General features: G+C 40.8%; 2 protein-coding genes, 1 pseudogene and 2 gene segments (V, D, J or C); all 5 read left to right on the forward strand.

Moving 5' to 3' along the window:
• XB5865341.S (uncharacterized XB5865341 S homeolog) overlaps positions 1 to 16,120 on the forward strand; it is a 250,518-nt gene that overhangs the window by 65,644 nt on the left and 168,754 nt on the right. The window lies entirely within an intron of this gene.
• LOC108705958 (immunoglobulin lambda variable 5-39) overlaps positions 1 to 16,120 on the forward strand; it is a 218,055-nt gene that overhangs the window by 39,456 nt on the left and 162,479 nt on the right. The window lies entirely within an intron of this gene.
• Positions 188 to 774, forward strand: LOC121394813. The segment is given in 2 exon segments: positions 188 to 349; positions 431 to 774. Coding segments are annotated over 2 exon segments (390 nt in total).
• On the forward strand, positions 5,159 to 5,938 carry LOC121394806. The segment is given in 2 exon segments: positions 5,159 to 5,313; positions 5,396 to 5,938. Coding segments are annotated over 2 exon segments (390 nt in total).
• LOC121394817 lies at positions 12,639 to 13,268 on the forward strand (annotated as a pseudogene).

Below are 16,120 nucleotides of genomic sequence, written 5' to 3' on the forward strand. Positions count from 1 at the left end.
TTTAATTGCAGGTTGATTAAAACTGGTTCTCAGTGGTTGCAGTCAATAGTTATACAATCACATGTGAGATAAAAAATTGCATGTTTGTATGTGATAGTGTCGATTACTGGTATTACCTGACCAAACCCCATAAAATGTGTTCACTTTGCTTAATTTCAGAAATAAATGAAGCAAATGGTGCAAGTGACTAGCAGCTGTGAGCTCATTTACATACAAGGGCTGGGTCAGATCTGTGCAGGGATTTAATAGGGATCCTGATAGGAGATACAGTACCATAGTAGCAGAGCAATCCTGTACTGAACCATGTCCTGGGCTGTCCTCCTCCTCTCTCTCACCTCTCTCTGTACATGTAAGAGCACTTGGGGGACAATGGGCTTTGTGTCTCAGTTTTGTATTTAATGTTTCTAACACTTCTGTTTCTGTGTTGCAGATTCGGCCGCCCAAGTCTCTGTAACTCAGCCAGTGTCTGAATCAGTGAAATTGGGGGAGACAGTGAGAATCTCCTGCACACTCAGTTACAGTATCAGTGAACGCTATGTGTACTGGCTTCAGCAGAAAGCAGGGAATCGCCCCAGATACTTACTGTATTTTAATTCTGACTCAAGCAAACACCAGGGAGCTGGGGTACCTGATCGGTTCTCTGGATCCAAAGATTCCCCTAATAATGTTGGCTATTTAACCATTAAAGGAGCCTTACTAGAAGATGATGCAGATTATTACTGTGTTCTATGGCATCCTCCATCCAGCTCGTTGCACAGTGGTGTATTGCTGTGAGGAACTGAAACAAAAATTCATATACAGCTTTTTTAACATCAATTTAAATGCTGCAAATATATAAAGGAAAGTCGAATTTTTTTTTGCAATAACACAGTAAAGGCAGTGCTGGGCCAAGTCATCGTCGATGGCGCGAGAATGCGCATGCGCCAATGACGCGTGAATGCGCATGTGTAAATGACGCATGAAAGCATATGCGCCGATGACGCTACTGCGCCGATGACATGCGAACGTGCACAGAGGACGCTCGAATGCGCAAAGGACGCGCACAATCGCAAGAGGAGAAAAACTGCTGCCACAGCTTCTGGAACTAGGGGTTGGCGTCGGAAGAGGTACGTGCCTGGCGACCCTCCACCTTTGCGTCCTAGGCACGTGCCTCTTCTGCCTACCCCTAGTTCCGGCCCTGAGTAAAGGCATTTGTGTATTTAGTCAATAAACCAAAGTGCCCAGGCTGAGGGCAGGAGTGTAAAGGGGACAGGACACAGAAGCAATCGCTATACAGAAGGTCCATAGCAATATAAGGTCATAAAACAATTAGTACATTAAACCCTGAACATACAAACAACTTTAGGCAAAGTTTTTCCAGTCCGTTGGTGATGCCATTTCTATAATTAAACTATATGTGATGGAAACATACCACTGTATCTCTCTTCTCTCACCAGTGCTGTTTTGCCATGTGAAAACTTTGCCTCAGACAACCCTTTACCAAGTGAGGCAAAAAGCCTTTCCCAAATACTTTGAGGCTGAATTTTCTTTCTTTTCTTTTTTTTAACTGAACATCAGATCTTGAAGTGTGAATTTTCTCCTCATCTAACTCCACCAAGTTCACCTCAATTCTTCGGGAGCGTTTTCACAACACAGATCATGCTTTTTTTAAATCATTTTAAAAAAGTAGACTGATGTGAGAGAAATGTGTCAAATTTTCATTTGGAGTAAATTCTTGGGAAAAGTTACCAGTGTTTATTCCCCAGGCTATTGTACTGGGGAACATTCTGTAGATAATTGACATTACAAGAAGTGATGTATGTACGATATTAACATGGATAATTAGATGCAAAATCAGCTGTTCTGTCCTTATTATTATAGTTTGCCAGCCCGAAGCTGGAGAAATTTATCTTAGCAAAAATGATTTGTGGTAAAAATAATCCAAATTTTCAACCTTTTTTAAATATGCCTCTTAGTGCTAAAATATGATCCTCCATGACTGCCTTCAAGCAGTTTAGCATTGGAGGGGGGTAAGAGGATGTATTGAGACTGCTCCAGAGATGGTCCTGCCCCTCCCACCACACCACTATCTAGCTATAAGGCTTACATAAATTGTATTGTCTATTATGACATATATAAGCAGCACACAACTCCCAGCTAATATTACATTGTAAGGTTTTTGAAACATTACTGAACACGTTAGGGCTCATTTACAGAGTTTAACAGCAGTTGTGGTTATGCAGAGATGGCTACAAGCGCAGTGCTCTGTTCATGAGCATTAATGGCTGTGCTCTTGCGCCCCTAATACTCTTGAAGTCCTGCCTGGGGCAATTAGTAGATGCCCCCTTATCTACTAACACCTGAATATTAAAATGAGGTACAATATCTATTTCCAGAGTCAACAGTTATTAACACAGTACTGAGAACTGAAAAAGTTTAGGGGAAATGAAGGGAAGAGGTGAACATCAAATAGCTACATAGACATTGGTGTGTGGCCTGTTCTTAAACAAAATTCAAAAAAGAAAAAATAATAATATAGTTTATAAGGTAGTCTCTTACCAGGATAACCTCCAGTTCAAGGGTTTGCCGATCAGTTTTGCAATATATAGAAAATTTGAATATGGAAAGAGGCTATCAAATAGTAAAGTAGTAACCAAAATGTATATAAAATGAAAAAAGCTTTATTAGGACATGCATAAGTCTGATGCGTTTCATGCCTAAAATGGGCAATAGAGGTGGACAGCCACATGTATGGCCCATTGTACAGAGATTAAAGGGGCCAGGCCATGATGTAAAAGAAGGTGGATTGGGGCACAGCCATGATGTAAAGGGGAGGACTGGTGAAAAAATCAGGCAGAGCAATGATGCAAAAGAGCATCCAGGGTGGACTTCAGGGAGCAAAAATAGTATGATTGGATGGTTGGGGGATGTGTGGGCAGGTCATGGCCTCAGTTTAAGGGTATTTTACTTTTACCAGCAACTACACCAGTAAATTTGTAATACCGGCCCCAGCATTGGCAGGTGTTTTACTGGTGAAGGAGGTAAAATACCGGCCGGGTTGCAACCATACCCACAAGTTAATCAGTCAGATACAGTATGGTTGGGGCCACGTATAGCCACCTTAAAGGGATTCAGTCACAGGAAAACATGTTTTTTACAAAATGCATTAGGTAATAGCGCTGCTCCAGCAGAATCAGGCACTGAAAATTGTTTTTTTAAAGAGCAAACAGATTTGTTACTTTTTATATTTCATTTTGAAATTTGAGGTGGGGCTAGACATGTTAGTTTCTCAGGAGCCCAGGGCCATATTTATATATAGGCAGGTTAAGGGGGCAGTCCTCTGATGCCTATAAGATAAATTAAATAATTTTCCAGAAAAAAATTAAATTTCCCAAAATTTCCTGTGTAAATCCAGCAGTGATTTTTGCCTGAATTAACTTGATACAGTAAAGGAGATATAAATATATACACACCGTACACACTGTATAGACTTGTAAACAGGGGTACACTCACTTCTGTCAATAATAACTCCAGATCCTGAATATATTATACAGTGAGGGGCAAGTAGTGGCTCCCAAAATACAATATAGGTCAAAGCTTTTCAACTGATCCTCCACTAGTGTTATAAGTTTTTATTAGTCTCTTTAACAGTTAACGTAGCAGCCACCTCCACATCATTATCATATGTAGTAAATGGATCTGGAGAACATTCCAATGAAAATCAGTGTTGATTTAATGAGGCACTACATGTTTCAGACCACAAGGGTACTCTCTCCGATAAAAGCACCCAAAATTAAATTTATAGTGAGGCTAAACATGCCCCTCCTAGTGGCAGCCATAAGAATAGCACCCAATAAGGAGAAGCCCAAGTCGTGTTTTGATATGAGACTCTGGAAAGTACAATTGGTATGAGAAACAATAGCTTATCTGAAAGCAGTTCTATTGTGTAGTGCTGGCACCTTCTGAAAGCTCAGAATCAGGCACAACGCACTAAGCAAAAAACAATACATATAACATTTTAAATGGAAGAGTGAATTATTTGTAATGTATACAATGTAAATTAGAAATGAAAAAGACACCATATACTTATGACAGAATCCCTTTTTATTTGATCAGTCTTTGTAGCATCTATAGAAGAGATGTCTAACTGGTGGGCCACCCTATGTCTAACTGGTGGGCCACCCTATGACTCTATGACTTCATATAATAAGGGTGATAATGATCCATTGTTGCCTTATTTTATGTTATCATTTAGAGCAGGGGTGCCCAAACTTTTTGCAACGAGGGCCAGATTTGGTGAGGTGCAAATGTGTGGGGGCCGACCATTCAGCCCGACATTCTTTGAACCATTAACATTAAGTTACAGGAATCGAGTAATCGTAGCAGTAATATTTGGGCACATTAGTGTAATGATCTGTGACTTGGTCTATACTGCTGCCTGTGTGCTGAAGGTGTTAGCAATAGACACGTACTGGAACGTAGTGACGCCATACGTCTTTAGTTTACTGTACTGGCACGTCAGTATGTCTATTGACACCTTCAGCCCTAAAGAAGTATGTGAAAACAGCGCGTCTCTAAGTGCCAGTACGTGTCTATTGCTAACACCTTCAGCACACAGGCAGCAGTATAGACCAAGTGGCTGATCATTTCACTAATGTGCCCAAATATTACTGTTATGGGATTCCTGATCGCACTGTGCTGGGGGCCTCATTATTATTAATTTCATGATGGAGGCTGAGGGCCGGTGTAAATTTGAAAAATGGGCCGCAATTGGCCCCCTGGCCACACTTTGGACATGCCTGATTTTGAGTGAGGAATAATTAGGCTTTTAAAAATTCCAGTACTGGATCATTTTCCATCTAATAACATGCGGTTAGTAGGCCTCTCTGTGACCTCAATGTCTGCTGCATTCAAATATCTCACGGAGTGCCAAACATTTTAATATGTATCCACATAAAGTAAACGTATTCACATATAACCCTATAAGTGCAAGTTGATTGAAACTGGTTCTCAGTGGTTGTAGTCAATTGAGTAGCCAGGGGTCATATGTGAGATAAAAATTGCATGTTTGTATGTGATAATATCTATTACTGGTATTACCTGACCAAACCCCATAACATGTGTTCACTTTGTTGAAACTTCAGAAATAAATGAAGCAAATGGTGCAAGTGACTAGCAGCTGTGAGCTCATTTACATACAAGGGCTGGGTCAGATCTGTGCAGGGATTTAATAGGGATCCTGATAGGAGATACAGTACCATAGTAGCAGAGCAATCCTGTACTGAACCATGTCCTGGGCTGTCCTCCTCCTCTCTCTCACCTCTCTCTGTACATGTAAGAGCACTTGGGGGACAATGGGCTTTGTGTCTCAGTTTTGTATTTAATGTTTCTAACACTTTTTTTTTCTGTGTTGCAGATTCGGCCGCCCAAGTCTCTGTAACTCAGCCAGTGTCTGAATCAGTGAAATTGGGGGAGACAGTGAGAATCTCCTGCACACTCAGTTACAGTATCAGTGATCGCTATGTGTACTGGCTTCAGCAGAAAGCAGGGAATCGCCCCAGATACTTACTGTGGTTTAATTCTGACTCAAGCAAACACCAGGGAGCTGGGGTACCTGATCGGTTCTCTGGATCCAAAGATTCCCCTAATAATGTTGGCTATTTAACCATTAAAGGAGCCTTACTAGAAGATGATGCAGATTATTACTGTGCTGTATGGCATCCTCCATCCAGCTCGTTGCACAGTGGTGTATTGCTGTGAGGAACTGAAACAAAAATTCATATACAGCTTTTTTAACATCACTTCAAATGATGCAATTAAATAAAGGAAAGTCACATTTTTTTTTGTTGCAAAAATACAGTAAAGGCATTTGTGTATTTAGTCAATAAACCAAAGTTATACAGAAGGTCCATAGCAATATATGGTCATAAACCAATTAGTACATGAAACCCTGAACATACAAACAACTTTAGGCAAAGTTTTTCCAGTCCCTTGGTGATGCCATTTCTATAATTAAACTGTATGTGATGTAAACATACCACTGTATCTCTCTTCTCTTATCAGTTCTGTTTTGCCATGTGAAAACCTTGCATCAGAAAACCCTTTACCAGGTGAGGCAAAAAACCTTTCCCAGGTGTTATAATAGGAATGTTATCAATGATGGCTCATGGTAATACTTTGATACAAATATAAGACTTTGATAGAAATATAACACAAAGAACTGTTATTTCATTGTAATACTTTCACAAAGAACTGTTTTACCATTGAATCCAATATGGCTGTTGAACCCAATACAAGACAAGACAGCTTTAATCTTGTATAATGAAGCTTTGTGGAAGGGGAAATTACTCAACTCGGTGACCTAGTAAATATTTTTAATATAGTAACATAGTAACATATTAAGTAAGGTTGAAAAAAGACACACGTCCATCAAGTGCAACCTTTTTTTTTTTTATTATCTTTGCCTAACTGGCAGTTGATTCAGAGGAAGGCAAAAAACCCATCTGAAGCCTCTCCAATTTGCCTCAGAGGGGGAAAAATTCCTTCCTGACTCCAAAATGGCAATCGGACTAATCCCTGGATCAACTTGTACTATGATCTATCTCACATACCCCTGTATTACCTCACTTGCTAAAAATCCATCCAACCCCTTCTTAAAGCCTTCTAATGTATCAGCCTGTACAACTGATTCAGGGAGAGAATTCCACATCTTCACAGCTCTCACTGTAAAAAAACCCTTCTGAATATTTAGGCGGAACCTCTTTTCTTCTAATCAGAATGGGTGACCTTGTGTCAGCTGGAACGACCTAGATGGGGCCTTACCAGTGCTCTATACAGTGGAAGAATGACCCCCCTCCCCCGACTCTATGCACCTTTTAATACAGCTCAAGACCTTATTTGCCCTTGATGCTGATGACTGGCATTGCTTGCTACAGTCAAGTTTATCATCTACAAGGACTCCAAGGTCCTTTTCCATAATGGATTTGCCTAGTGCAGTCCCATTAAGGGTATAAGTGGCTTGGATATTTTCACATCCCAGGTGCATGACTTTACATTTATCAACATTGAATCTCATTTGCCACTTAGCTGCCCAGATTGCCAGTATGTCAAGATCATGTTGCAAGGATCCATCCCTAGCAAAGAGCCTGTAGCCGACTGAGAAATCAGCCCAGTTCTCCAAAAATCCAAAACCCTCCTCCCTACACCAATCTCTCAGCCACGCATTAATCTCCCTACGCTCCCGCTGTCTCCTTAGCGTTGCTCGTGGCTCAGATAATATCTCTGAGAAAATTACCTTGGAAGTCCTCAACTTTACACCTAGTTTTTTAAAATCGTTCTTGAGGACTTCACCACCTCCTCTAACTTTGTCATTGGTACCTATGTGTACCAAGACCGCTGGGTCTTCCCCAGCCCCTCCCAATAATCTGTCCACTCGTTCCACCACATGCCGAACCCTAGCACCAGGCAAGCAGCAGACTGTTCGGCATGTAGGGCTGCCGCCCCTGAGCCCCCCTCCGCCCTCCCTGCCACGCCGGCTTGTTAGCCGCGTCTCTGCACTGGCCTGTGCCCTGCGTCCCTGCGCATGCGTGCAGCGCCGCGTTTATGCGCATGCGACCGGCACCTTGATTGTGTGCATGCGCGCACCTCCGATAAAGGGGGTCACGGCATTAAGAGGCAGATATGGGTACGGACCTGGGCCGGTGGGGCCCACAAGAGCTGGGGGTCCACCGGGTTTTTTCCCGGTGTCCCCCCGGCCCAGTCCGACACTGATGGCGCATACTGTACTACTTAAAAAGTATATTATTATTATTATGAAAATAGTTTATTCAGATGAAGCAGTGTTTTATATATTAGTTGTTTTATGCAACACATTTTTATTAAGACCTACATTGCTTGGGGGTATAGTTCCAGAATGCTAGTCTGAGCCGTGTGGGGCTGGTATATCATCTGCCTCAATAGCATTACATTCTCTTTTGGGCAAGGTTCTGAAATGTCCAAATTAAGTAGGCATGCACTCCTGCAGCCATGACATTAGAGGTTAAAACTTGTAACTTTTATTCCATCATGTTAAAAAGTATTCGTCCTAACGCATTTCGTATCAAATGATACCTAATCATAGTGCTGATTACGTATCGTTTGATACAAAACGCGTTAGGACGCATACTTTTTAACATGATGGAATAAAAGTTACAAGTTTTAACCTCTAATGCCATGGCTGCAGGAGTGCATGCCTACTTAATTTGGACGATTTGTATTGCCTAAGATACGGGTTCGGGGCACGGCACCCGGGCCATTCGGCCAATTTGGTGAGTGACAAGCTTTGCTGATTTTTTACCTCATTGAAGCTAAATTATTCACCTTTCAAGTGACAGACCTGGGGTTTGGACACCCAGGTCACTCCTTTCCACTCGGTGAGAATTACCCAGTGGCTTGAGTTTTGTTACTTAACATTTTTAAGCAAGATTACAATTGAGGTTACTTTGTTAATATTTAATTGGTCCAAAGAGGGATTGGAGCCAGCAATTTCTTCTTTTTCGTAAGGTTCTGAAATGTACTTTATGTTAGTTATCCTATCCACATAATAACACTTCATCTTCTACTGATAACAATTCTTTCAAAGATCCATCACAACTACACTCACTCAAACATTATAACCAAGACTTCAGTTTTACATACACATAAATATATTTTAACAAGGAGGAGTATTCAGATAACAGGTCTATCAACTTGCCTGGGTGCAGATTAAAAAGTTGTTTTAGTAGCAAGACAGACTATCGCACTCATCAGAAAGCTGAACTTTCTTTCTTAAATATTTTTTAGTCAAGTGCAGAACTCTGTCTTGCTCTTTCTCTCTCTCTCTCTCTCTCTCTCATATAAACTTGTCCACTAATCCAATCACACAGGCACATTGTAACTCTTCAAGAGGTGACTCTCAAGCATTGTAACTCTTCAAGCAGCCCATCATCAGAACAATGGAAATGTAATATGAAAAAGCTCCCTGACATTTCTTCTTTTTTTTTTTTTTTTTTTTTTTTTTTTTTTTTAATTTAAAATTTTTATTGACCTACATTTCCAAATAAAGAAAACCGGTACAGCATTGATGCAAAAGAGTATGCAAGTGATAGTATCAGCTGTTTCATAACAGAATATAACTGTTCAATTAGCTCAATCAGCACATATGTACCATAGCATGAAGATAAGCATTGCAATAACGAGAAAATGAATCCTCATGGAAATGAAAGGAATTTAGTAGAAAGGTAAACAGAGAAAAAGAAAAAGGAAAGTAGAAAGATAGACAGGTCTGACTAGATATGGAAAGGTAGGATAGTCAGATCAGTGCACAATACCTCGAAGTTGCAAAGTCTCCAGGTGTTGAGCCCACGGATACCACTCCAGTTCCCCCTCATAACTTCTATCCTGAAGTCTGTTCCGTATGGATTCCATCACCCTAATCCAATTCACCTTTGATATCAGAATTTGTAGGCTCGGAAGTGTAGGTTTCTTCCAATTTGCCGCCAATAATGATCTTGCTGCTGTCAGGATATGAGTAGCTAATGTACGTGTTTGTTTCAAGCGTATGGCCCTAATCTTCATTCCCAAGAGAAAAGTGTGTGGGGAGGGCTGTATAACGCAATGTAGAACATCGGAGAGCAAGGTTGCCACCATCTTCCAAAACACCTGAGCTACTGTACAGGTCCACCAGGTGTGCAGGAAGGAGCCCCTCTCCCCACAGCCCCTAAAGCATTGCGAGTGATCCGGGTTACCGCTTAGTGTAGCAATACGCGTTGGGGTATAGTACCAGCGAAATATTATTTTATAAGCTCTCTCACTAGAGGCTGCACATATTGAAGTACGTTTGGCTGTGTCCCAGATTTCCGACCAGGACTTTTCAGAAATCGCAAGGTCTAAATCCTGTTCCCACTTCTGCATATAAGGCTGACGCGTGACTGTGTTGTCAGTCGCGAGGCTCACATACAGAAGTGAGATAAGGTGTGTTGGATATGTGTGGCTGCGACACAGCTTCTCAAAATATGTAAGGGTGGAAGACGTTTGGGATTTACAAGCAGTGATCACGTAGTGCCGAATCTGCAAATAGCGATAGAATTGCGCATGGGGAATACTATATTCTTCCCTAAGTTGTTGAAAAGATTTAACAGTCCCACCAGTGACGAAGTCTAATAGGGTTGTCAAATTAGCAGATATCCATATTCGAAACTCTATGGGAGAGCCACCTGGGGGGAAGTCCTTATTGTGAAAAATAGTTCTGTATTGTGTGGTAGTGTTGCTTAATCTCATCTTGAATGCTACAGAGTCCCAAAGATCTAATGCTTGCTGTGACGGGGGGAGGAGGTGTGGGAGGGAGACCCTAGCTGACTTAGGGATCCAAAATAAATGGGCGAGTTGCCCTGACATTTCTTCTGAAGGATTCAGCTGTATAAACTGTTAGGAGTTCCATGAGCTAATTGCACTATTCAGCTATTCTACACCATAAAAAACTGCCCCATATGCCTTTTGCCTGAATTAACTTGATACAGTAAAGGATACATATATATATATATATATATATACATATATATATATATATATATATATATATATATATATATATATATAGTATCAGACAGTGCCTGCACTCAGTCAAAGAATGAAGCCAGAGGTGCACGACCAAGTTTGTAGTAATATTGAAAGGAGAGTCAGCACACTCTGTCAGAGTGTGCTGACTCTCCTTTCAATATATATATATATATATATATATATATATATATATATATATATATATATATATATACTTACACACTGTATACACTTGTAAACAATGGTACATTCACTATAACTATCAACAATAACTGCAAATCCTAAATATATTATACAGTGAGGGGCAGAAGTAGTGGTTCCCAAAATACAATATAGGTCAAAGCTTTCCAACTGATCCTCCACTAATCTCATAAGTTTTTATTAGGCTCTTCAACAATTAATGTAGCAGGCACCTCAACATCTTTACCATGTGTAGTAAATAAAACTGGAGAACAATCCAATGAAAATCAGTGTTGATTTAACGAGGCACTAGATTTCAGACCACAAGGGTACTTTCTCTGTTGAAAGCATCCAAAATGAAATTTATAGGGGCAAATTGACTTACATCCAAAATTGCACCAGTGACGGCATCGCTGACATTGCAACACTTCGCCAGGCGCAGATTCGCCAGGATAACACTAATTCACGAAAATCCGAAGTTACGTCCAGGGTGCCGAACGCTTGCGAAGTTGCGCTATAGATACTGTGGCAAGTAAATCGAAGTTGCGCTAGCGTTGGCTAATTTGCATACGGCGGGAAGTTAAAGTTAAATAGACGTATATGTTGCAGCCAATACATTACACTACACAAGCCCAGGAAACCTTAATAAAAACTAGAGTTGTTATATTGCCCTACACATGTGCCCACTGTATAATATATGTGCCATATGTTAGGAAATGTAGGGGGGAAGCCGGGTACCCCCCCAAAAAAAATTACGATCTTTTGCAGCCTATCACCCTGTAAAAAGTAAGAGACGCCAGCATTTTTTGGGACTTAGAAAAAATGTAAACAATTTTTTGACCAAGTCCTATCTACTCTATTGCACTTCGCCTGGTCTGAGCTGGCAAAGGCAAGTCTGGCGCAAGAGGTAACGTTCAGTCAAATTTCAATCTTAGTGAATTAGCGTAGTTACATTACGTTAGGGTGCAAAGTACCGACAGAGTCTATATCCTTCTCCATCGAAGTTACACCACTGCCCGTTAGTAAATCGGCAAAGTTCCGAAATGACGCCACACTGGCAAATTTTCGCCAGTGTTGGTCACTTAGCCCTTTAGTAAATTTCCCCCATAGTCAGAGGCTAAATGTGCTTCCATGCCCTACCTAGTGGCAGCCATAAGAATAGCACCCAAGAAGGAGAAACCCAAGTCGTGTTTTGATATGGGACTCTAAAAAGGACACTTGGTAGGAGAAACAATAGCTTATCTGAAATCAGTTCTATTGTGTAGTGCTGGCACCTCTGAAAGCTCAGAATCAGGCACTAAGCTAACAAAAATACATTTAATAACATTTTAAATGGAGGCGTGAATTATTTGTAATGCAAACAGTGTAATTTAGAAATAAATTACACCACATAATTACACCGCAGAGATGTCTAACTGGTGGGCCACTCTATGCCTTGGGAGATGTCACGCTCCTGACCTCATATCATGAGGGTAATAATGATTATTGTTGCCTTATTTTATGTTACCATTTAGAGTGAGGAATAAATAGCTTTTAAAAATTCCAGACCTGGATCATTTTCCATCTAATGACATGCGGTTAGTAGGCATCTCTGTGACCTCAATGTCTGCTGCATGCAAATATCTCACGGAGTGCCAAACATTTTAAAATGTATCAACATAAAGTAAACGTATTCACATAGAACCCTTTAATTGCAGGTTGATTAAAACGGGTTCTCAGTGGTTGCAGTCAATAGTTATACAATCACATGTGAGATAAAAATTGCATGTTTGTATGTGATAGAGTCGATTACTGGCATTACCTGACCAAACCCCATAAAATGTGTTCACTTTGTATAAACTTCAGAAATAAATGAAGCAAATGGTGCAAGTGACTAGCAGCTGTGAGCTCATTTACATACAAGGGCTGGGTCAGATCTGTGCAGGGATTTAATAGGGATCCTGATAGGAGATACAGTACCATAGTAGCAGAGCAATCCTGTACTGAACCATGTCCTGGGCTGTCCTCCTCCTCTCTCTCACCTCTCTCTGTACATGTAAGAGCACTTGGGGGACAATGGGCTTTGTGTCTCAGTTTTGTATTTAATGTTTCTAACACTTCTGTTTCTGTGTTGCAGATTCGGCCGCCTAAGTCTCTGTAACTCAGCCAGTGTCTGAATCAGTGAAATTGGGGGAGACAGTGAGAATCTCTTGCAAAACCAGTTACAGTATCAGTGATCGCACTTTGTACTGGCTTCAGCAGAAAGCAGCGAATCGACCCAGGCACTTACTGTGGTTTGATTCAGATACAAGCAAACACCAGGGAGCTGGGGTACCTAATCGGTTCTCTGGATCCAAAGATTCCCCTAATAATGTTGGCTATTTAACCATTAAAGGAGCCTTACTAGAAGATGATGCAGATTATTACTGTGCTATATGGCATCCTCCATCCAGCTCGTTGCACAGTGGTGTATTGCTGTGAGGAACTGAAACAAAAATTCATATACAGCTTTTTTAACATCACTTTAAATGCTGCAATAAAAGGAAAGTCACAGTTTTTTTTTTTTTGCAATAATACAGTAAAGGCATTTATGTATTTAGTCAATAAACCAAAGTGGTCAGGCTCAGGGCAGGAGTGTAAAGGGGACACAGAAGCAATCACTATACAGAAGGTCCATAGCAATATAAGGTCATAAAACAATTAGTACATTAAACCTTGAACATACAAACAACTTTAGGCAACATTTACAGAGTTTAACAGCAGTTGTGGTTATGCAGAAATGGCTACAAGTGCTCTGTGCATGAGCATTAATGGCTGTGCTTTGTGCCCCTAATACTCTTGAACCTATCTCCAGAGCCAACAGTTATTAACCCAGCACTGAGCAGACGAGCACAAGACAGCCACATTGGGATACTCAGGGCCGGAACTAGGGGTAGGCAGAAGAGGGATGTGCCTTGGGCGCAACGAAGTGGGGACACCAAGCACATACCTCTTCTGTCACCTACCCCCCCAAATGCATCATCCCATTGCATGTGTGTACATTCACGCCAGCAGGAGGGGGGGCAAAGTGGTCGGCTTGCTGGCTTGGCCTGCACCGGATGATACTCATGAGCAGACTAGAGAGAACTGGTGATAATCAGATACAATCTAGTGACTGCTCCAATTTTGTATACTTATATATACAGGTTACTAGTTTTAATGTGAGATAATTGTCAGCACAGCCCTGAGTATTAATATTAGCATCAAATATTAATATGGATGCATCAAATCTTTATTTAGGGCAAATCCTGAACTCAATCCAAACTCTAATTTGTATTTGCAAATTAGTGTGTGGAAAAAAGAAAAAAACCTGCATGTATAGCACAAAGTATATTTTATTGTGCTTTCAATGAACTCCTAAATAATCTGATTCTTTTTAAAAAAAATTGTGATCCTTGATTACTGGATTATTGGCCCTGGTGAAAAAGTTTAGGGGAAATGAAGTGAAGAGGTGAACATCAAATAGCTACATAGACATTGGTGTGTGGCTCTGTTCTTAAACAAAATTCAAAAAAGAAAAAGAACAAAGGAAAAATAATAATATAGTTTATAAGGTAGTCTCTTACCAGGATAACCTCCAGTCCAAGGGTTTGCCGATCAGTTGTACAATATATAGAAAATGTGAAAGAGGCTATCAAATAGTAAAGTAGTAGCCAAAATGTATATAAAATTAAAAAAGCTTTATTAGGACATGCATAAGTCTCATGCGTTTCATGCCTAAAATGGGCAATAGAGGTGGACAGCCACATGTATGGCCCATTGTACGGAGATTAAAGGGGCCAGGCCATGATGTAAAAGAGGGTGGATTGCGTCACAGAGGGGGCACAGCCATGATGTAAAGGGGAGGACTGGTGAAAAAATCAGGCAGAGCAATGATGCAAAAGAGCATCCAGGGTGGACTTCAGGGAGCAAAAATAGTATGATTGGGATGGTTGGGGGATGTGTGGGCAGGTCATGGCCTCAGTTTAAGGGTATTTTACTTTTACCAGCAACTACACCAGTAAATTTGTAATACCAGCCCCAGCATTGGCAGGTGTTTTACTGGTAAATAGAAGGTAAAATACCGGCCGGGTTGCAACCATACCCACAAGTTAATCAGTCCGATACAGTATGGTTGGGGCCACGTATAGCCACCTTAAAGGGATTCAGTCACAGGAAAACATGTTTTTTTATAAAATGCATTAGGTTATTGTGCTGCTCCTGCTGGTTCTTAGTGGCTGCAGTCAATAGTTTTGCAATCACATGTGAGATAAAAAATTGCATGTTTGTATTTGATACTGTCGATTACTGGCATTACCTGACCAAACCCCATAAAATGTGTTCACTTTGTATAAACTTCAGAAATAAATGAAGCAAATGCTGCAAGTGACTAGCAGCTGTGAGCTCATTTACATACAAGGGCTGGGTCAGATCTGTGCACTACATGTTTCAGACCACAAGGGTACTTTCTCTGATGAAAGCACCCAAAATGAAATTTATAGTGAGGCTAAACATGCTCCCATGCCCCGCCTAGTGGCAGCCATAAGAATAGCACCCAATAAGGAGAAGCCCAAGTCGTGTTTTGATATGGGACTCTCGAAAGTACACTTGGTAGGAGAAACAATAGCTTATCTGAAAGCAGTTCTATTGTGTAGTGCTGGCACCTCTGAAAGCTTAGAATCAGGCACAATGCACTAAGCAAAAAAAAAATACATATAACGTTTTAAATGTAAGAGTGAATTATTTGTAATGTATACAGTGTAATTTAGAAATAAAAAAATACACCATATACTTATGACAGAATCCCTTTTAATATGATCATCTATAGCAGAGATGTCTTACTGGTGGGCCACTCTATGCCTTGGGCGATGTCACGCTTATGACTTCATATAATGAGGGTGATAATGATCCATTGTTGCCTTATTTTATGTTATCATTTAGAGCAGGGGTGTCCAAACTTTTTGCAACGAGGGCCAGATTTGGTGAGGTGAAAATGTGTGGGGGCCGACCATTCAGCCCGACGTTCTTTGAACCATTAACATTAAATTACAGGAATCGAGTAAATCGTAGCAGTAATATTTGGGCACATTAGTGTAATGATCTGCCACTTGGTCTATACTGCTGCCTGTGTGCTGAAAGTGTTAGCAATAGACACGTACTGGAACGTAGTGACGCCATACTTCTTTAGTTTACTGTATTGGCACGTCAGTATGTCTATTGACACCTTCAGCCCTAAAGAAGTATGTGAGAGTGGGGCGTCACTATGTGCCAGTACGTGTCTATTGCTAACACCTTCAGCACACAGGCAGCAGTATAGAGCAAGTGGCAGATCATTTCAATAATGTGCCCAAATATTACTGCTATGGGATTCCTGATTTAGAGTGAGGAA

The sequence above is a fragment of the Xenopus laevis genome, chromosome 1L (genome assembly GCF_017654675.1).
Source record: "Xenopus laevis strain J_2021 chromosome 1L, Xenopus_laevis_v10.1, whole genome shotgun sequence".
NCBI classification, from domain to species: domain Eukaryota; kingdom Metazoa; phylum Chordata; class Amphibia; order Anura; family Pipidae; genus Xenopus; species Xenopus laevis.